General features: G+C 41.8%; 1 protein-coding gene across 2 annotated transcripts in view; it reads left to right on the top strand.

The window, feature by feature from the left end:
- The window catches only part of ZNF521 (zinc finger protein 521), a 381,618-nt gene extending 358,635 nt beyond the window's left edge, over positions 1 to 22,983 (top strand). For both annotated transcript variants that reach the window (XM_006835027.1, XM_006835028.1), the window contains exon 8: positions 22,152 to 22,983. In XM_006835027.1, the coding sequence (XP_006835090.1) occupies positions 22,152 to 22,181 (30 nt within the window). In that variant the 3' untranslated portion in view covers positions 22,182 to 22,983. The remainder of the gene's footprint in view (positions 1 to 22,151) is intronic.
- The last annotated feature ends 390 nt before the right edge of the window (positions 22,984 to 23,373 follow it).

Genomic DNA, 23,373 nt, shown 5'->3' with positions numbered 1-23,373 from the left:
ATGTGGTTCTGAACTGGTCCATTTATACAGTGCTTCGTGTCTTTGCTTTGTGGGCCTACAGGCTTTTGAAGTAAATTGGTGCTACAGCACCTTCCACTTAATTTGCTCAGTGGTTAAATTGATCTATCTCTTGTATTTGATTGGATCTCCAGGAACCAAATCATTTGCATTGATTTATTGATTGGTGCTATGTTTTCACCATTAGTTTTGATCACTTTCAGCTGTTAATATTGGATAATTCAATCAGGATTGATTGGTCTTACCATTGAAGACAGAAAGTTAATCATGTAGGACACAGACATAGGACATAGCAAATCTCAGTCGAATGTTGCAATCTCCCGCCTCTCTCTTCTCTGTTCCTCTCATCTCTGTAGTAGCAAAAAGGTAACTTTTTTTTTTTCCTTAAGCAAAGGAGGGAAATTACAATTTTATAGCATTCATAATGTGTCCAAAGGTGAAGTCGTTTTATTTTGCTTCTTAATAAAACTGCACCTAGAAATTAAGCAAGCATACAAAAAGATAGATTAGCATGTTTGTCACAATGAAGTCATTTGGACTACATGACTAAATGCATTTTCAGTGGTCCATTTTGTACCAATAAATGCCTAATCTGTGTGTGCATGCTTGAAGGCACAACCCGTGCTCACCTTTTTCTGCATTTGGCCCTCGCTGCTTTACCATGTGTCCTGGAGGTAGTCACATTTTCAAGAACCAAGTAGCTAATAGGACTGAGGTAAAGGCACCAGAGGTAACGAGCAATAAGCGAAAACTAATTTATTTGCATTTGAATAATTTCTAGGGCACCCCAGCTTAATTTTTATAAATTCTCCACCCATCAATTCTTTGATGTTCGTATCGATGACTGGTTTTCACTATCAAAAGAGGGAGCATCACCTCTTCATCCTAGGACTCATTCCCTCCTCCAACAGCCCTGTTAGCGAGCTGCCATTACATTATTTTTCTGTCTGGCCCACAGTCGACGACAGATGACCATCTCCGAACTGCTGTCAGTGCTGCTTTATGGGGCATCCAGCTAGGGTGTACCGAAGAGCACTGTGGCCAGTCCTGTAGTCCCCATCTCTCTCCCCTCCGCCCCCGGAAATGTTGCTCCCCTCTGCCACATTCTGACTTGGCTGGGCTTTGCTGGCCCTTCCTTCTTCATTGCCAAGAGTGCCCACTGCCACAGCACTGGAAGATCTGCCTCCGTTAGGAGCGAGAAACTGTGCACAGTTGTCTTGTAAAGGCAGAGCTCTGTCTCACTACCTTTGCTGTCAGATCCTTTGGAGATACCTGGAAATCCAGATTTCTAGAACATTCTGCAGTCAAGATCAGGTTGAATTTCTGCTTGTGTCCCTATTTTAAACGTTTGCTGCACACATGGATCAGTTGCTTCACATTAGCAAAGACCAAGTGCCAAACATCGACCCTTGTTTACAAACTTTTATGTGAACATTGGAAAATACCACTCCCATGTCTGACTGTTATGACAATTAGTGTTAAGAGAGATAGTAATCATGGACATCAACTACAAAGTGTCTGAAATGAGCAAAGAATTCATTCTAGCATCTTGATCCATCGGTGTGGCGATGCCTTGGACAGCTGCGTGAAATGAGCTGTTGCTATGCATTTGGGGAAAGATTGATAGGCTACTCTCAAACGGGATTGCTAAGGCAAGGCAGCTTCAGAGCCAAATGTGTATTTTAAGAGGAATTCACATTTGTATCCTTTATTGTTATATTTGCAGCGAATCTACTGCTCGTAACAGGCTCTGCCCTGCAGCGATGAAGGAGTAAGTTCCCCTTATTGGAGAGAGAGCAGTGTTCTGTAAAAGCCGAGATGTGGCGGCCAAGATGAATCGTGCTTAAAAGCGGTGCTAACGGTGCTGTCATACAGAACAGCATTTCGGAAGCTCTAAACCCAAGTGAAAAGCAGGGTAAAGGAGTCCTTTAAAAGTGGTGAAATTTTAAACTGCCTAAACTGATAGGTCTCCTTCATTGATAACTTCATTGGCTGAGTGAGGGGGAACTAACTGGGCAGGAACTGCTCTCCTGGAGGAGGAGAGGGAAGTTTACAAAGTGAGACCTTTTTCCTTGTAGCCAGTGGTCTGGGGCTGCTGCTTGCATAGTCCTCTCCTGCTTCGATGTGGCTTCTCAGCCAACAGCAGACCATCTCTCTCTGGAAACTCGAATGGCCTGTCAATGGCTTCCTCTTGTACTTTGCCAAAGCTTAATTTTATAATTGCCTGACTTGCACCACTAGGTACATCAGCCAAGTTTGTGCCCTTCTAGAAACAGCACAGGCTACTGTGATATCATTAAATATCAGCAGTGTGTTCCGCTTTGTTTGAGTATATAAGGGTGAAAGGTGAGTGTGCAGAAAAAGAGCAGTGTCTTTGCTGTGAGGCAGGCATGGAGGCCTGAGCCCTTACTCAGTTATAATTCATGACAGGACTGTGGGAAGCCCTTATCCCTCTGTGGAGTTAATGCATCTCCACTGAAACCTGCTGAGAGCACCTTGCATCCCCTCCCACCATCTGTGTGCTCAGTTTGCAGCTCTTTCTCTCCCTCTCTCTCTCACTCACTCCTTGAGATCTCTTGGTGTTACTGTTGTCAGGCTACTACTGATTTGTAAAGGTGGCTCTCCAAAACAAGATTGTCATTTAACTAGGGAAGACCTGGAAGGAATACATTACAGAGTTGGTTAATGTCTCATTTAGATAATGTTGATGAGAAAAATGGACAGAGAAGCTGCATTCGCCTTAAACCAGCCATCGACTCTGGGAGCCGAAGGTGTGCTGCCAATCACCAATTACTAAGAGTCACCCATGGCCTGAGCACAGTGGGCGGTAGAGGATGAAGGCAGGGTGCACAGAACGATTCCAGTTAACCCTGCCATGACTCTGAGTCAGTATCTGCAGATGAAACCTGAGCCAGGCTGTGGACCTCTCCGTGGGCTGGCTTGAACTAGCCAGAGTTGGGAGTGCCACTCTAGTACCCCCCACACTGGCCCCATCTGTGATGTGATGCCATCCACTATGAGGATATGAGTAAATTGCCTCTGGGTTACCCAAGCCTCAGTTCAAAATGACCAAAGCGTAGCTCAACACAACTTCACTTAAAATGGTTGTGGTCATCTGTGTGGTGTGAGCTGCCTTCTGAAGAGAAATGAGCAGAGATGGCCAAACCCATTGCAGTTCAGGCTGTATACAGGTTCATGATTTGGCCCCTCCCAGCCCCAGCCCCTGTGCCCGCCCCGCCCTCCTCCCTTCTGCACAACTCCTGCTCTCTGAGGCTGGGATTTCAGAGGGTCATGGGGCAAGACAGGGTGTATGTGTTTATAACAGGATGAAACGGTACCTTGTTCACTGCCGGTCCAAGATGAATTTGTAATGTTTTACAATATGAGCACTTAACTCAGCCCATCGTCAGTACTCCTTTGTAAAGGATAAATCAAATCCAGGCCTAGAATAACAGTGTATGAATTTAACAGATGTGATGTCATAGGGGACATACTGTGTTATAAACTGCAGAAATGGCCTCTCTTATGCTTCAGACTAAGGCTTATTCCAAAGAGGCTTGAGGACTACAGCAGAGAGGTAAGGGGTCACGCATTAAGAGAGTAGCACCCACACGTAACTCAGCCTTGTGTGTAATTGGTTTGAAACCTCATCCTGATGTTTGGGTGGCATTCGTCACATCATCTCTCTCACCCTGCAACAGAAAAGTAGGACAAGCCTGACTCCGCTCACTGTCCAGGTTTCCTTGGGTGAAAGATCACTTTGAGATGACACAGCTGAGTAGTCCGTCTGAAATCCTGGTTGGTATTTTATTAATTTTGCACCAAGATAAATCCTGAAATTCTGACAAACTCCATGACAGGTGAAATTCCTTCTTGCAGAATCTGCTCAGCAAGAGGCTGCTCATTTCGTTCTGTTCCGAGGCAGGCAACAGGAGGGCAGCTTTATAATCAGCCCTCAAAGGACCCCCAGCCGCCCCAGAGTCTCGGGCTGATTGAATAACTCCTGGGCCTCTTCCCCTAGGCCTCCGTCAGCGGGGGTCCTGTGGAAAGCAATCTCCCGCAGACTGGCACTGAAGTGAGCTTTAAACCACCATTTTCTGCTCTCCAGAGGAGCCTGGAGTACTAAAAGATAGATGGACTGCAGATATTTTATGAGAAACTGTCAGAAGAAGAGCAGAGTAAATGTTTTTTTTCTTCTTCTTTTAGTCACACACTACATCACGGTTGAATTTCTCCCGGAATCTTTTTTACATTTAAAGTAAGAAATTAATTGGTTGCTAACCTTTCATTCCCCCTTCCTCTTCCTCATTGTCTTCCTCCCTCCCCCCTCCCCTTTTTTCCCCTTAAATATTCACACAGAGGTCCTTTGCTTAACCACAGTTGCAGAAAATCAGTACCATTTGCAATGAAATATTTATAATGACAGAATGAAAAATTGGATTCATTTTCTGGACTGTAGCCGAACAGTCTGCAACTTTGTGCGGCGTTGTTTAGCCTCCCTCATTCCTCCCTCTCATTGGAGTCTTTTTCAAAAACATACCACATGTACACGTACCTATGCTTTGGAGGGATGCCTACCCAAACACAGCCCGTTTCTCTTAGAGAGAGAGAGAGAGAGAAAGAGCATGTTTATGCTTGTGCTGCCATGTGGGGGACAGGCGGATGTGGCACGTGAGGTCCAAAGCTAGACCGTGTTCGCTCTGCAGGGAGGACCTGGGAGAAGTTTATAAAGAATCCAGGAGACAGTCTGACCTGCAGTTTGTAGCAGAGTACCAATAGCAATCAGCATGCTGTTTATCGTGGGGAGGATTTTACTGGGAAATGGGAAGCCGAATGGAGGTGCGTAAAGTCTGTGTTGAATACCCTAGTTCACCTGGGTCTTCCCTCTAGGGTCTGCAGGATCAGAAGCGGTCTCCTTATGACCCTCAAACTTAGAGCTGTTTTCTTTATAACCAGGGTTGATTATTGCATTTTCAAGAGATCAAAGGCTAAAGGATTTTAGAAAGACAGTTCAGGGTTGTATTTCAAACAAATCTGCCTAACAAGTGCAGAAGCCACAGTAATACATCCATTCTTATTACAGGAAAGGACTGGACTTGTAGCAAGATGCCTGGGAAGTAAATTTCCATCCACCAAATAAGTTTCACTTAATACTCCACAGCCAGGCCACAAGGGCTGCCCCATTTCTTCTCTCACCCTTGATGGAGTCCAACAAGGGATTAGACACTCTTCTTCCAATTCCTTTCAGACTCCCTCCCATTTTGGTCCTCTGCATTAACCTTTCATTTGTCTCTTCTTGAAACACTGGGTGTCATTGTTGTCATCATGTGCCATCTAGTCCATTCCAACTCATAAGGACCCTGTATTGGGTTTCTGAGTGGCTGGTTAGTTTGAACCACCGACCTTGCAATCCAGTGCTTATCCTACAGCACCTAGTGCTGTTTTATTTGGGTAATTTTTCAAATTTGAAAATGGTTCTAGTAAATTCAGGCATGAGTAAATATATCCTTAAATTTAAAGCTTGAGGTTTCATGCACTGAATTTGCATCCCTGCATTGCTAATTCCACAAGATCAATAATCCATATTTTGTTGTATAATAAGGGCTGCCCCTAATTGAATTAGCTCATTCATTCCACCTGATTTAGCACCATTTTACTCATAGGGAGGAAAAAGAACCCAGACGTCAGTCAGTATATTGCATTATTTGAATGTGTGGAAGAGCTCTTGGCACTATAAAACCATTTTATAAGGAAAATAGAGAATTTCAGTATTTGTTTATCCTAGAAGTAATAAGAGGCCCATTCCATTGCATATCTTCATTTAGTGATGACTTAAGTTTTCATGTCTGCTGTATCACTATACCCCCCACATCAGTCTGCTGTGAGTATTCTATAGCGGGCATCTCTTCTGAGAGAGGAACCACAGAAATTTTTTTTTTTTTTTTTAAATTTCTAAATAACAACTGAGGATAAATGTCTCCTTTTCTTTCATAGCCCTGAGAGTCACCTCTTGCTTACCGTAAGGTCACATCCTCTTATCCTTTAATGGATTTCTAGTTTAAACATTTGTAAATTCTTAGACTCATTGAAGCAGTCTTTGGGTGATGTCGTTCGCTATTGGGATCACTCAGACCTCTGTGGGTAGCTCTATTTGTATGTGACACATCCTTTCTCAGAGACTTGGAGTTTCTGTTCCAGTGTCTAGATTTGTCTTTCATTACATCTTCTCCTTCCTCCTCTCCCCTGCCCCCTAAAAGAAGGTTTTGAGATATATGCTGACAGTTCAGCATGAAATAATGTGAATGATGTGTGTTCTGACACAAACTGCATTGTAACTTCAAAATCTAGCCTGGAGTTCTTTTACTATAGCATGTCTTTGATTCAGGGAAGAGAGAGTTTTCTTAAAAGTGTGTGTTTTAGGGTCTGACAATAACTTCTCTAAGACTGCCCTTGGGTTCAGAGACTGTTTTCACTTAACCCGTGTTACTGCTTTTCTTTCTTGAATGTCAGAGTTGAGGAACTCTTTTTTTTTTTTTTTTTTTTAAACACATTAGTTTTTAAAACCTGAAATGAGTCTGAAATAGAAACGCAAGAAAAAGGAAGCTGCAATAGTGGTATGTTCAGAATCAGTCCCCTCTGCAGATCAGGAAAGGAACATCGAATAGTGCTCATTGTCATCCTGCCAGATGTATGTCTGCATATGACATGGCTTGCAGGGTGACTTTGAGTGACTCAGTGTTACTAAGCAGAACCACAGTAGCAACAGGCCGCATAACAGAAGTAAAGAGCCATGTGGCAGAAGCTCTTGGTGAGTGGAAGTTGCTCTGCGAACCCCATTTTCAGAGCAGTGCCCAAATGCAGACTCCATTTTAATATCTGAGTTAACAACTCTCTGGGAATAGTTCGTTCTCCTCTTGTCCAGCTCCTTCTGTGTTGTAGCTGGTTTGCATTTGGTTTTGAAGTGCCAGGCGTTTTAATGAAGTTATTCTTTTATAAATTTTGCAACACTGAAGCAAGCATGAGGGCTTTAAATTAGAATAAGTGCCACTTCTGTATGGCAGGTTCCTTTGAGGACTGATTAGAATGAGGCCTCCCGTCGCCTGCCCCTTTATCCATGGCTGTGTTGCTGTGTGTACTTGTTTACGGCTTACCTTTGAATTTGCATGAGTAGGTACCATGTCTGCTGCCTAGCCATGTGTTAGTGTTAGCTAAGGCTGTCTTTCTTCCAGGATCATGTTAAATACTTCACTTTAAAGAGTTGCTTTTTTTTTTTTTTAATTATATTGCTTCATTGTAATGAATTAAATTTAACTTGGAGTAGCAAATTATATAAGAATGTGAGGGTTATAGATTATGTTTACCATAGCTACAGCACATCTTTGTGTGGGGGGACTGAAGGGCTATCTTTCAAGTAGCTCCCTGTACTGGGAGAGGTGAGGAGACTGTCCCACAGAGACCTAGAAGCAAAGCCAACAAAGGTGCCCAGGAAAAGGGAGGGAGGTTTGTTTCTAAAGGAGGATGATTGTGTTTCTGTAGCATCCACTCCTCTTGGCATGGGGGGGTCCTGGGGGGCGGGGGGTAGCAGCTCTGCCCTTTTAAGACCCCAAAGATTCTAAGGTAAGAGGAGATGGTGGTTGTTAGTGCTTTTGAGTCGGTTTGAACTCATAGTGACCCTGTATAGTGTTTCCAAGGAGTGACTGCTGAGCTTGAACCGCCAGCCTTGTGGTTCAAACCAACTTGCAGTCTAGTGCATTAACCCACTGTGCTACACCAGGACTCCTAAGAAAAGGTGGTTATTGGGTGCCATCACATCAGTTCTGACTCATAGCAACCCTGTGTAGGGTTTCAGAGGAGCAACTGATGAGTTTGAACCACTGACCTTGCAGTTCAAACCATTCTTGAGGTCAAGTGCGTATCCTAATGCACCACACCAGGACTCCTAGGATTAGAGATAGGCTTGTGCATTCCCTCTCTTGTGGCTAAGACAACATGCTAATGAACAGGGACCGTTTCAAGGCAAGAAAAGATGGCTAAAGGGATATAAACAGACAGGGAAAGGATAAAGAAAAGAAGCACCACATTTGAATGAAATTTTTGGTTTTATCCTCTCTCTAAATCAACATTTTAAATTTCAAGTTGAAGATACACAAACAAAATTAGTCCTGTGGAATATTTGCATTTTAAAGGGAATTATTTAGGGCTTAAGGAGCTCTGGTAGCGCAGTGGTTATGAATTGGGCTGCTAACCTCAAGGTCGGCAGTTCGAAACTACCAGCTGTTCCGTGGGAGAAATATGAGGCTTTCTGCTCCCGTAAAGATTTGCAGCCTCGGAAACCCTGTGCAGGGTCACTATGAATTGGAACCGACTCCGCAGTACTCAGTACTAAACAACAACATTTAGGATTTAAAATATATAAAGGCTACATTACGATCCTTCCAGTTGTATTCTGCATGCAGAAATGCATGCCCTGAAGAACCAAGAGATCAAAGGATTCTGGCCATCCAGGTACAAACACCAATATTTTTACCTGTGGAACTCGAGCTTGTATGTAACTTTCTCCTGTTCTTCACAACAGAACTATACTGTCCTTGCACAGTTTTATTTTTTAAATATATTTACTAAAGCAAATACCCCACTAGTCAAATATGTGCTTACTTCTGATGGGGAAAGATGTTTTTCTGCTATTCTGAGTGATTCATAATATGATTGGTTTATTCTTAATGTGAGTTTACCTCCTAGAGAGTGTGGCAGTGTTTTTAATAAAAGCAATAATACAGTGCAAGGAAGTGGCATTTCTTTTGCTTTTTGCCCAAATTCAGTAAAAACAATTTTTCTTAATTATTGGAATTTTGTTGAAAGAAATTCTTGTCCATATCAAGTGGAAAAGTAGAGTCCTTGCTCCTTCCTTCTCCCCCACAAAGGTTGCCCTTTGAATATAAATTGCAATTCCATGTGTTTCTCCCATTCTAATCAGATGACCTTTTGAATCTGGTGGACCAGAGTTTAAATCCTAAACCTGCCAGTCAGTTTTTAAATCAATGCCTTGTTCCCACAGTCTTCAGGTACATTACTTGACATTTCAATGGATTTTCAAAATGAAAGCAGAGTACAGAATGACCATGGAATCTTGGAGCAGACAGCAAAACCACCCAACTTGACTGCAAGATCTTGGGCCAAATAATGTGATTATAGTTCATCTCACTTACTGAATTCTCTTAAAATGTTTCAAAAACAAAACCAAAAAACCTTCTGGGATTCAAAAATCTGAGAAAAGGGAGGAGCAGAAGATGTGTAATGTTTACAAGAGGACTTTTCCGAGCAATTATCAATGTAAGCTCCCATTACTTGTTGCTAATTACTACATGAGGCTGTTAAATATTTAGCAGAAGTTTGTTTAATTGTGTTTGACTGGAAAGGGGGTGCCTGAATATGGCTTGAGCATCAGGAATCAGCTGTGTGCACCAAAAGCCAGACAGAGAGGAAATTTGTATTCGCCCAAGATGAACACATTCCAGTGTTAGACAAGCCTGTGTTTTTCTTCCTTCCATGATTGTATTTATCTTTAAGGTATCTAAAATTAGAGCACGAAGAAGAGGCACTGTTCATGGATGTTAAATTGGAAGGAGGTCATTCTTAACCTTGTTTACAGATGTTCTAGTTTAGAAAGCACCAGTGTGATAAATTAAACATTACAGGGGGAAAAAAAAAACTAAAGCTTAGCAACAACTGGCGCATGGACACATCTGTCTGTGAAGCACTGACTTAATCCCTGAATATCTTATTAGACTGTGATGAGTACCAAAGTCTTGTGTCCCACGTGATTCTGGGATCCTGCAAGTCCAGAATCTAAGCAGAACTGAGGCTCCTGCTTGCTTCTCTTCTACTTTTGATGACTTCATGTAGTTGGATTTAAATTTTCTGTGTGCTCTTTGCATGGAAGCAAGTTGTTCAATTCATTATTTTCTTTTAAAAATTAACTTTACACTTTCGCTCTATTTCCCAGTAGCCAATTTGCTTTTCTTACCCTGTTCTTCCAATTCAGTACTTTTCCACCCCCTCTCAATGTACTTGTTTGCTATTATTTTCAGTTCCAAAAAGATATGTTGTTGAAGCCTTTCAGTATTAAAAACAGGAGTCAGCTAGTGACTGAAATTATATTGCAGTTTTTAAGTTCTTAATGGAAAATGAAATTGTTTCATTGCTCATATTTCCTATATATGAACCATCAGCTTATTTGTCATGGAATTTTGGCTTGTTTCATTCCTACATAATGTTTAGTCATCAAAATACTGGATTTTGTTCTATATTAGCAACTTGGATATTGTGGTTTTTAACAATTAGTCTTAGCTTAGGCTACTGAAGATTCACGTTACACATTTATTGTTGTTGTTTAGTGCAGTCGAGTCGGTTCCAACCCATAGTGACCCTGCATATGGTTTCCCAAACTTGAACGGCCAACCTTGTGGTTCAAACTGACTTTACAGGCCAGCGCATTAACCCACAGCGCCACACCCGGTCTCCACTAAGGAGAGGCTTATTAGGTGGACGTTGGCGCTATTGTTAAACACAGTTGGCTTCAGCAAAAGAATTACCTGTGGTGAAAAGAAGCCCTTTCTGAACTAAGACCTGACTCCCATGCCCAGTCTGGTGGCTCCTCAGCTCTGCCAACACCTTGTGGTTCCTCAGCCCTTTCACCTTCTGTGGTTCTGCAGCTTGACATGTGCCTCTCTCTGCCTCTGGAGCCCTTTATGCCTTCTCATCTTATCTTCCTCCTCCTCATCCTCTGAGAACACGGTCCACAGCTGCTCCCCATGAGGTGAGGGGCCCTTTTTCTAAGGCACCCTATGTTCAAGTAGACTGAGTGCCATGAGGAGAAGTCTTTCATCTCTGTACCCAGCCAGATGCCCAGCCCCGAGATTAGGACACAACAGTTCCTGCCATTCGGCCATTGCTTCTTCAGTAAAGAGGGCTCAGGCATTGGACTAGCTATGTTATTGGGGCTACTAGGTGCCAACAAGTTGATTTGACTCACAGTGACCCCATATGACAGAGCAGAACTGCCTTGTGGGTTTTCTGAGTTGCTCTTTTTATGGGAGCAGATCCTTAGGTTTTGATCTTTCTCCCAGGGAGCCACTGGCTGGGTTCAAACCTTCAGCATTTGAGTTTAGAAACTTAGCTATATGACCTTGAAATTTTGCTTCAACTGTCTGGGATTTAATTTCCTCATCTATAAATGAGATTTGGACTCAATGCTGCTAGATTCCTCCCAATCGTAAAAACAGTCTTGTGGGTTTTCTGATTCATTACTTACAGATACAGTGGACTCCTGTTATTTACTTTAGACCAGCAAATTGAGGAGCATTGTTCTGTAGTTCCTTCAGAGTAGATAGTTATGCCCATACCTTAAATATTAAGTTCAAGAGTTTAATATTTGGGTTTTGTTATAGCTTATTGTTGTTGTTGTTAGGTGCTGTCGAGTTGATTCCGACCCATAGCGACCCTGTATAGGGTTTCCAAGGAGCAGCTAGTGAGCTTGAACCACCAACCTTGCAGTTCAAAAGGCTTTACCGTCTGGCACTTTAACCCACAGCACCACTCCAGGACTCAAATATTTCTAATGCAGAATTGATGAATTGCAATTAAAATGTGCAGTCTTTTTACATTAAAGGCACATGGAAGGTAAACCAGTAATCATTTCTCAGACATGCAGTTCTCTATACTAAGAATGTTAGTTATTATATCTTCCAAATAATCCTTTCCACAGTTCCTCAATAATTGTTCTCTCTCCCCAATGAACTGTATTCTAAAACTTTACACAAATCATTTCCATGTAGTATGAGGGTAAGCCAACAAGCATTGGTATGAGGGTTCTACTTCAGACATGCACAGGTTCATTCTAAACAAAACATGTTGAAGTGTGCCTTTCTGATCAGTAGATGGCTGCAGACAAGTTATCTCACTGGTCTGCTTGTCTTAGTCTCATTAGGGTGCCTTCAAAAAAAGTCCCAATCAAAATATTGGCTTCTGAGAAGGATCTGGTCGGCCAGTTAAAGTCAAGGCAGCGAGGTCAGCTAAGTAGGTTATTTATGGCAGTTGGTTTTTTTGGGAGATTCATAAGGGGTAATCTTGATAGATTTTCTCAGAGGACACAGGACCATCATGGGGCTTAATATGAAGAAGCTTTAAGAAGCTTGATGAGAAGAAGGCCAGGGAAGTTGCGCCAAGGAGGTTTTTTTTTCCATCACAACAATGTACCTGCTCATTCTTTGAGGTTAGCAATGTCTTATGAGAATTTCATTGGGAAACCTTAACTTCATTTACCTCATACTCCTGATCTTGTCCCTTCAAACTTCTTTTTGTTCTCCAAACTCAAAAAGGAAGACCATTTGAATCACCAGAGGGTACAAAAACTGCCATTTTGACCTGGTGTAAGTTGAAGAGCACAGAATTCTTGGGGGAATAAAGATGGAAGCATCACCTTTAGAAGTATATAGACCTAGATGGAAGATATATTAGGAAACGATCACTTTACATTTGGGTATTTTCATTTACTAAAGCTTTCTATGATTCTGTAACAATACTTTTTTTAACTTACCCTCAAATATGTGTCCACTTTTTGATAGTTTGGGGGTTTTTTTGTTTTTAATCCGGTAGAGGAGATAGCTCTTAGACTGAATGCTAAGTGTGACAGACTCAGGCATGGCGTTGATGTTGTTAAGTGCTGTTGAGTCAGAGCCGACTCATATCTGTGTGGAGTTTCCAAAGAGTGGCTGGTAGGTTTGAGCAACACTAACCTTGTGGTTAGAAGTCAAGTGCTTAACCTATAGCACCACATTAGGACTCCCTCAAGCGTAGTGTAGCAAGCTCAGTGTGTTTTCATTATGAGGCAACTTCAAAATAATTGTGTCTTCCCCTACCAATGTGTTTCTGTACCTGACATCTAATTTAATATCATCACTGGTAAACCTATCACTAACAAGATCTCCAAGTTAATGCCACTTTACTATTGTTGTTAAGTGTCAGTAAGTCAGTACCAACTCCTAGCAACCCTGTAAAGGATTTCCAAGGGTTAGTAACAGTTATTCAATACCCTCCATAAACTAACAGTTTCCTTCCTTGTTATCACTTCTTCTCTGCAGATGCTTTAAATCCTATTGATACTCAGTGCTCCTTACCTTTAGACTTGTATGTATTTAAGCACAAACGTTATACAAACATTGTAAGGCAGTGGCCTTCAATAGGGGTGATTATTTTCCCAACGGATATGTAACAGTGTATCCCCTTCTGGTTGGCACAACTGATAAAGAATTATGGGCATATTGATAGTGGAGACTGGGGATGCTGCTGAACATTCTACAATGCAAAGGACAGTCCCTAGAACAAAGAATTCTCCAGTCCAAAATATCACTCATGCTTGTCTTCTAGAACCTATTTAATTTGCAGGACTCCTGGTGTCCTTGTGTGGTGTCCTGATGTAACACTGTAAGGTAAGTACTCTACCACAAAGTCAATTTGAACCACAAGGTTGGCGGTTTAAACTCACCAGCTGCTCCCTATGAGGTCGCTTTGAGTTGGAACCAACTTGATGGCACTTATCAACAACTCTAGAGCCACGCAATTGAATGACAACTTGTATAATACCTAAAGTATCACTTATTTGATTGTCTTTTGGGTTACTTTGGGTGGAATAGAAGAACTTAAGTCTACTGATACATGGTCAAGGCCTCTGAACTTAAACTCATGAACCTACTAGTATGCCACATACCTCGAGGTTATCTCAGATCCTCCCTTTCTAGGTCCTCCAGTGAGGTTTATTAGAATAGGAAAGTGTTTCCCATGGGTGGTGTGCTGGAAGCTTCTGTGCTGGCATCATTTAAAATTGGTCCAGAGTGTGAACTTGGTCAAGCAACTCCGTTACAACAAGGGAACAAAATAAATAACCTAATAATCCATTTCTGTCTTTAGAATCTTGTATTTTTCTGATCAGTTCTGATGATGCCATTTCACCTTTTGCTTTAACATAGCTTAGTGTCATCTAGAAAATGATTTGGGATGTCAGACCAAGCCCATGTGAACTGTTAAATGTCAAAAGAAAATGCATCAGAGTCTCTCTAAGTTCATGCTGATGACATTACCATATGAAAAAAGAAAAGGGGGAATTCTGTCGGTATAAGGATGCTTGTAAAACCAACATGCATGGCATTAAAGACAGGGGTAAAGCATCTCATGACAGACCGCTTCTGAAATGCCATTGCTATGTCAAAATAAAAGAGGAGAACCTTTTATGTCCACATCTGTGCTCCTGTGTTACATAGAAACACAATTATGTAAAACTTTCTCCAAAACAAAGTCTAGTTTGAGTGTAATAGAACCTTTGGGGTAAGGTGGCAAAATAGGATCTACATGGTACCTTGGAGTGACCCGAGTCTTTACTACTATGAAGTGTCATTTTTAGAACATGCCTAATGGTGCTTCCCTCAACAAGATGGATTGACACCGGGGCTGCAGTAATGGGCTCAAACGTAGCCACAGTTGTGATGATGGCGCAGTACTGGGCAGTGTTTCATTCTGTGGTGTGTGCTGTGTTAGGTTCCATCAAGTCAGTTCCAAATCATAGCGACCCTGTGCACAATGGAACAAAACACTGCCTCGTAGTCGCCATAAGTCAGAAGCAACTCAACAGCACCTAACAACAATAATACTTCTAGAGCTGTAACAATTCACTTGTTATTCCTTTTGTAATTGTGTGGACCTTGAAAAGGCTAGTTTATCATAATCATATGCTGTTGACCTTAAGATATTGAAAAGTTGTTGGGACTATTTTGTCCCTAACCTCAGGGGAAAATAACCCAACAGACCGTCATCATTAGCTATGTTGTTGTTAAGTTCCAGCGACTCGATTCAGACTCAGAGAGACCCTGTCTAGGGTTCTGACTAGCGGCTGGTAGGTTTGAACCATCGACCTTGTAGTTAGCAGTCCAGTGCTTATCCTGCAGTGCCACACCAGTACTCAAATCATTAGCTACAGACACTTTTTAAACTATTGTCCTAGCAAAAGAAGTTGGGACTGAAAAGGAGAGAGGGCAGAAATGTAGAAATCTTGATTAGAAAGTATAATTTAATAGAACATGTATTGAACCAAATGTATTGATTAATGTAGAAGATATAGTACTGATATTGATTCAAACCAGAGATTTAGTACTAAAAGCTGTAAGCCAAAAAGCTGTTGCAGATTGCTACAAAAGTCAGTTTAATGCTGTCCTTGAGAATGCCTTCACAAAGAAATGCTTCTAATGTTTGAGGGCTAGGTAGAATGCGGTATATGTCAGTTTGATCCCGGAGGGTTTTATTTTGTACTCTAATAGCTGTTATGAGCCTACATTATATCCAAGGAGTAATTTTCCTTAGGGGTGCCCAGCTCGCTTTGTGTCAATATTCCAGCATTTTAAGTCACGTACAGTATATGCTTCTGGGAACAGGGAAGGAGCCAGCCAGACTCATAATGGTCTGCATTCATTAATAAAGGCAGGAGCTTCTGTCCCTCCATTGCCCACTACAGGGATGCCTCTTTGGCCTTCAGGGACCCGTACAGACACATTTAAAGAAAGCTTTATTTTGAGTGGGCAGGAGATGAAATGTAGAACTTGCAGGCATTTCCGAAGTCAGCTATATGCCCGAGCACAGGGGTGACCTTAATGGGTCAAAGAAGAATGCAGGTCAAAAGACTTATTATCCAGCCTGTTGGAAACCAATTGCTTTTGTTTAAAAAAGTTAAAAAAAAAAAAAAAAGCAGCAGTGCTTAAAGGTTGACGGTAATGTAGAATTCTGTTTGCAGCCTGTAAGTCTCATGACAAGTCTGTGCACTGGAATACGCTTTTAGAAAAATAAGAGCATACAGATCATCCTCAGTGTTTACAGGTAGAGGTCCAGCCCAAGTGATAAAAGGAAGGCTGATATAATTAGTTAATCAGTGATGATTGATTCCTGATGTTTGCATTCTTCAACTGAAGAAAAAACAACCTGCTTGCCCCAATGCTGTCACCATCTGTTGGAGGAAACAGCCACGTTTAATCTTTTTCTTTCTTTCTGCCTCGCATTGTTTCGGAGCCACAATTGCCTACAATTTCATCTGGTTGGAAAACATCTCATTTAAATTGAATACAAGTGCAGTTTAAATTTGGGATTCTAATGGAAGAGTGGATTACAAGAGAGCTTGTTATTAATTCCCCCACTCCACCACCCCCCATTCATTTTTAAAATAGTAATGCTAGCTCTTTTTCCTAGTTTTAAAAGCTTGTCAGAATTTGTTTGAGACAAAGAGCTATAAATAGACAAGTCATGGTAAAAATGATTAACATCTTTGAATCAACAGATTTCTTTCACAACCCCTCCATTCAAACACGGTTGCTTTGTTTTTGTTTTTATTACCATTGCTACTTAACATTTTGCTGATGGCAACAGAGAGTTAGGAAGCACAGACAAGACATGATTTTAGCCAAAGAATTGGGAAAGTGAGGGCAAAGGCACAACTTTTTTGGGTTGAGAATTTAATTTTTCAACCTTTGGAAGGTAGAGTCTCCCTGGCTTTCCTCCAAAGCATAACTTCATTGTTGTAGGTGCAAACATTCAAATTCACATCCAGATTGCAAGGAAATGGGATTGCTTAGCCAGGGTGAACATTTTCAAGAGAGCATTGGTTTTTATTTTTATTTGAAAATATTTTTCTTGGATGGCGTTTTAAACAGGATTAAGCCATTTGACCAGTTAAATGTGGTTAGCTCTCAGAAAGGAGGCTGAATTAATTATTTGTTAGAGTGCCAAGCCCAAAACGAGAATTCCAGCCTTGTAAATGAAAGACATCTCATATTTAAAAAGAAATCCATAGTACTAGAAAGGACGTTTTTTTAAGGTTCTCATCTGTTTTTTAGCTTTCTAAGTTTAATTTCGCATTTATAGAGGGAAAAAAATAGAGTGCACACTCCTTCCAAATGGGGCCCTTTGCAGTAAAGAGAGTGTTTTTGAAACCCTGCTATTAAGGTATCATACTCCAATGGATCTTCTTCCCAGCTTTAAAGGTGTGTTGTGCATTTGAGGGGTTTTTTAAGCGCAAACCCCCCTTGTGAGAAGCAACTGTTCATAACTGGGATTAATGGTTTGCAATTTTCAGTTACTTAGACATGGGGTCTCCAGGAGATGGCTTTTTGCAGAGTAGAATATGGCTCTCTGTGGGATTACCCAAGTTTTCTTCTCTTCCTACTTCCTTTTCTGTCATCACCCCCACCTCCATCCATGTTGCACTGATGTACTTCTCGATTATGTAAAACACTTTCCCTTCATTGGAACAGATATTTTTTCTCATAACCTGTCATTGCATTAAAGTGCTTTGGGGACTGTGAATTGCTGTGTAAAATTGGTGAGATTACCCACTGCTTTGTGCTAGTGTGGTGGTTTCCCTGGACTAAAAGAGCTGAAAACTCTTGCCCTGGGAAGGCTGCTTGCTGCTGGCCTGGCAGCCCTTTTCGGCTTGCTGCTCACACATGGTCATGTCTTCAGTGCCTCAGTATCGGCTGGCTAGGCGCTATGGCGAGTAGCCAGGCAAGAGCAGACGGGGCTTCATATCCTCCTCTCTCTTTTTCCTTTGTGCTGCTGTTGTCTTATTTTCATTTTTGCCACTTGCTTCTGTGTCTTCCTTTCTACAAAACAGAACAAAACAAGGATAGCTGTGATTTAAGTGGGAAGACATGAATACCAAGCACTCGTGCCATCACTGGCTTTTAGCCAAGTTTGGTGTCTCTCACTTCATTCATATCTCTTCTCTCCAATCCCTAAAAACTAGGTGAGTAACCTGTGAGGCTCAGGCATTCATAAAAACTAGGCGAGTAACCAGTGAGGCTCAGGCATTCATAAAAACTAGGTGAATAACCTGTGAAACTCAGGCATTCATCCCTTCCTTCAAAATGGGAAATGAGGCCATTTGCGTTCTCAGTGGCTATGCCAATGGAGTCGGAGAGGGGAGCAGACACATCCTTCCAATGGTTGTCAAGGGAAGGGCAAGAGCTAGAGGAGTATAGCAGACTTGACAGGGTCCCTCCTTTCCTTCCCTCCTGTCCTTGTTTTAGGTGCAGTTAGCTCATTTCCCAAGATGCCCTAGGAAGAGGCCCCATTCCCACCTAGAGAATCACTGCTATTAGCATAGGCCTCACTTGGGATGGCTCGAAAGATGAGCAGAAATGAGACTAAAGGATCTAAATGTATGTAGGTGTCTATACACCAAGAGGACTTGCTGCCTTTATCTTTTCTCATACCAGATCTCCCATTTTGAAGTTACTTAGACAGGGCTGCTGATTTCCATCTAAGCCATGCTCTTGTCCTGTCAAATGACTTCGCTTCTATGTTCTTAATATGAAAAACATGATTCCTTTATAAAGGCAACTTCAGTCTGTTTCAATAGGTGATTTCTATGTATTTGGTCCTCTTTTCCCACCTCTACAGAGATTTGTAGGACTTTGCCTCAGACTCAACTTGTGTCACTCTTAAGGACAGTTTTTTCAGTCTCTTGTTTTACAGCATCTCTACATAGGCACGTATGAAACACTGGAAAGATTACACTGTGTCTTCTTGATTAAACCCCAGAATCCTATTGAACTTGGAGTGTCCATGACAAGCACTTCAACACTTATTAATGATCCTTATTGGACTGATTACTTTTAACTTTGATTGCATATTTTTTAATCAACGTTCTTTTGTCATTGTTCTATCAGTTGGTGGTGGTAGTTATGTGCCATAGAGTCGGTTCCGACCCATAGCGACCCTGTACAGGGTTTCTGAGGCTGTAAATCTTTACGGGAGCAGAAAGCCTCATCTTTCTCCCGCGGAACAGCTGGAAGTTTCGAACTGCTAACCTTGCGGTTCGCAGCCCGATTCATAACCACTGTGCTATTATTATAGTTTTATATTATACAGGTATGTATGTATGTATTTGGAGTCCTGGTGTGGCATTGTAGGATAAGTGCTGCACCACCAGGTTGGTTTAAACTTCAAGTTTGGCAGTTTGAATCCATGAGTCACTCCTCAGAAACCCTATAGGGTTGCTATGAGTCATAAGCAACTCAAAGACACTTAATAACAACAACATATGTATATTATTGTTGTTAAGTGCCGTCTAGTCAGTTCCGACTCATAATGACCCTGTATAGGGTTTCTGAGGAACAGTTTGAACTGCCAACCTTGAGGTTAGTCGTTCAGTGTTGTTTATTGTGCAGTGCCACACCAGGACTCCATATATATGCATATGTATGTGTGTGTATGTATGTACAAGGGGGCTTCAAAAATGTGTTGAAAAATTCTATTGTCTTTTCATTTCATTTTCCATGAACTTTTTCCTTGTATATACAAGTATATATATATTTTTGGTAATGGTTTTAAGAACAACAACAAAAAAACTTTTGATAGATACAATTTGACTCTTTGAAAAAACTTAGTGCATTTTGAGTAATTGAACTTTTGTTTTGCATTGTTTGTAATCTCTTTGATCATAATTGCATGATTTTTAAGGAAATAAGAACTTTTTGGTCTCATTTGGATTCTGATGATTCCTTCTGGCTATATATTATTGAAAAACAAAGCTCTGGTAGCGTAGTGGTTACGAATCGGGCTGCAAACCTTAAGGTCAGCGGTTCGAAACTACCAGCTGCTCCGCGGGAGAAAGATGAGGCTTTCTACTCCCGTAAGGATTTACACCCTCGGAAACCCTGTACAGGGTCGCTATGGGTCGGAACCGACTCGACGGCACTTAACAACAACAACAACAATAAAATCCATGTAAAGAAAACAAGAGTTGGCATAGAAATAGTTTGCTTTCGTAATACTTTGAGGCTAGTACTACTAAGAATAGAAAAGCCCAGCTTATCATTCAGTAAATTAATAAAGAATCGGAATGCTCTCAGTAGTGGAGAGTGAACTAATATTCCTCATCATTCTTCTTTTCTCCAGGAATGAGCTAAATTGCACATAGGGAACGTTGCCCCAAGTCCCTCCATAGCACTCAGTCCTAAGGGGGCAGACCTCAGTAGCTAGGCCTTCTGCTGTCCTGAACACCTATCTCAAAGCAGGCATTCTGCTAGGGTGAGACATTCACAAGGATCTCTTAAGACAAAGCCCTTGGCTTTAGAAGTTCTCCTGGCTCCTCTTTGCCTGCAAGACAAAGCCTGAGTCCTTAGCAAGGCATGTAGGCTCTTCACAGTCTGGCCTTTGATTATACTTCAGCTTCATTTGTCTTAGCACTTTTGATTTAAGACACTCTAGAAGATTCCATGTAATCTGAACAGCTGCAGGTCCATGAACATACCTTGCAGTACTCGTCCTTCTGTGCCTTTACCAACGTGTATCTAGGACTGGAGGATCCTTGTCTTAGTCACGAGGCTTTTGGCTTTCCTAAAGATTTACAGCCTTGGAAACCCTATGCAGTGTCGTTACGAATCGGAACCAACTCCACAGCATATAACCACCCCCGCTATAAGAGAAATACCACAAGTGAATGGCATTCACAAACAAAGTTATTCTTTTACAAAATTCAGCTAGCATTCCGACTTCAGGGCACCAACTCTTGAGGAAGGCTTTCTCTCTCAGCTCCTGAGCAGGACAGAGCCTTGTCTCTTTCAACAGCTGTGGACTTAGCACCCATTGACTTGCATCAGTCTTTGCCTGGGTCCAGGAGATTCACAATACAGGGATCCTGATTCTAAAGGAATTTCTCCAATCCCAACTCTTCTTTCTTAGTGGTACTGAGTCTCTCTGATCTCTACTTGCGTGTAGAGATTGGCTCCTGATACAACCTAAACCTGTAGATTGTATCCTGCCTCCGTAACATCATGTTGTTGTTGTTACGTGCCGTGGAGTCGGTTCTGACTCATAGCAACCCTGTACAGGGTTTTCGAGGCTGTAAATCTAATTTACGGGAGCAGAAAGCCTCATCTTTCTCCTGTGGAACAGCTGGTACTTTCGAACTGCTTGACCTTGTGGTTCGCAGCCCGATTCATAACCACTATGCTACCAGAGCTCCTCCTTAACATCATAGAGGTTAGGATTTTCAACACATAACTACATCAGATCACACAATGGAGGAGAATTACATAATACTGAGAATCATGGCTTAGCCAAGTTGACACACTTTGAGGGGGGAGGTAGGAGTGAAGAGCACAGTTCAATCTGCAACAGTTCTCCTGCATCGCAAATGACCTCCCACATGCCCAACTCAAATGTCAACATGCCTCCTCCAGGGTAAAACCTTTCTCATGACCAGTGGTAGGGGTAGCCATGAGAGTCCATATTCATTTCTAATAGAGCCCTTGCCATACTGCATCACTACTGAGCACCACATGACTTCTTTAAACTGTGAGCACCTGCAAGGTGGGGATAATTCCCTTAGGTGCCTAGTCAGTCTGCAGTTGAGTGGCCAAGTTCTCTTACCAAGCACCACAATACTATGGGGTGCCAGGTGGTGACACACATGTTCAGCAGCTGCTTGGGAAGGAATGGAGTATTGAATGGACATCACAGTTACTGACATAAGGGAGAGAGACATGCACAAACATAACCATAAGACAAGATGCATGTGATGTAAGTAGGTAATGTGCAGGAGGTAATTGGAGAAGGGAGAACGGGGTTTGCAATGGGACAAGCATGGAAGAGATGGAGTTTTTACCTAGGCCACAAGATTTTGATCACAAGAGATGGTTGGGGGCTGTGGATTGCATACACTGCGAGAGGTGGGAGACATGGCCCAGGGAGAATGTGGAGGAGGGGTGGGGAATCACTCATTGCCAGGCTTAATGCCCCACGGCCTGTGATCTTCCTCCATGCTGTCCACAGGCCCAGGTCTTGAGCCTCTGTGTCCAGGACTATATTACTTTAGTCCTCCTAGGTGGCAGCTCAGTCCCACCCACCCCCTATTGGTTCTGGGGAACGCTTAGGCTGAACCCCCCTGATGCAGAGTAAAGGTACCAGGAGCATCTCCTCATCAGTATGCAGAAGCCTGCTTTTCATGGAGTTGTAAATCAATCCGGATCTATTCACACTTGGTCTGGTGAAACTCAAATCACTGAAGGTTTCTTTTTCCTCTTTCTTTTTTACAGAATCATACGATGACCCAGCACAGCAGCTAGTGCAAGGACCATCTCTCAAGGAGAATTACTTTTGTGGCACAAAAAGGGAACATGTTTTACTCTTTGCACGAAACTTCCATTGTTAATGTATATTACTCAGAAACATTGTATTGTACCATAAAACTTGTATTATCAAAACTGTTGGATGTTCATGTGTTTGAACTTTTGAGCACCGGATAGACTCCTTTGTATATAAAGTGTTGCACATGTATTATGTCGTCTGATACTAAAATGGTCTTATAAAGACAGTGGACTTGGGCCCTATTCAGGCAAGATTTAAAAAAAAAAGGGGGGGGAGTGGTGAGCAAAGACGGCTTAAGAGAAAGTATTTTCAAGGAAGACAGATTAAAAACAATGATGTTACACATGCAGCTATGTTTAGACTTCCTTTTATTTACACTTAAGCCTAGAACTTCTCTTTTGGTATATCATCAGTAGCATCCAAGACTATTTTTTATTGCTGAAGATTCTTGCAAACCACGAAGAGATGTTCTCACAGAGCAGACACCCACAGCTGGATAAGGCCCGTATATATATTTGTAAGCCTTGCGGTGTGACAGGTAGCATCACCATGAATATGCAATAGTTGTTATGTAGACTGTCAAAGACATTTTTTTTTTTTTCCTGGATACATTTGAAGCTTTGAGTGTTCAAGGTTTTCCTTAATGACTTCACACAGCCAAATTCTTGAATCAGTTGAACTAACCTGTATGTTACTGTTATTAATGTTTACTCTGCGGTCTGAACCTGGAGATTACTGGAACTGTTTTCCAAGAGGAAATAAATTCAGTTTACCATTAGGTATGAGTGTATTTGTGTGTTTTCTTTTTCTGGTTACTCTACCATTAAAAAAAAAAAAAAAATCTAATTGCCTGCACCCTTGGATGTGAAATCTGCTCATGAGCATATCACAGGCATAACCTCAATCATATTTAACCTTTTCACACTAGGCCAAATGCAGCTGGGATGATATCCATCATGCTGCATAGGGAAGGGAGCAGACCCAGTCCACTCCTTCTTTGTAGATACTAACAGGTCACATTGTACTTGAGCGTTCTGACATCACAGATGGATGTGATGGCGGTTTTCTGCATAATTTGCAGCCCAATTCATGTCATGCTGTGCAAATCTGAACTCAAAGTAGATCACTGCAATTTGAGAGGCAGTTTGGCTTATGTGTACTTAAGAAGCA

The sequence above is a fragment of the Chrysochloris asiatica genome, unplaced genomic scaffold (genome assembly GCF_000296735.1).
Source record: "Chrysochloris asiatica unplaced genomic scaffold, ChrAsi1.0 scaffold00015, whole genome shotgun sequence".
Taxonomy (NCBI): Eukaryota; Metazoa; Chordata; class Mammalia; order Afrosoricida; family Chrysochloridae; genus Chrysochloris; species Chrysochloris asiatica.
This window is presented reverse-complemented; position numbering and strand designations above follow the sequence as displayed.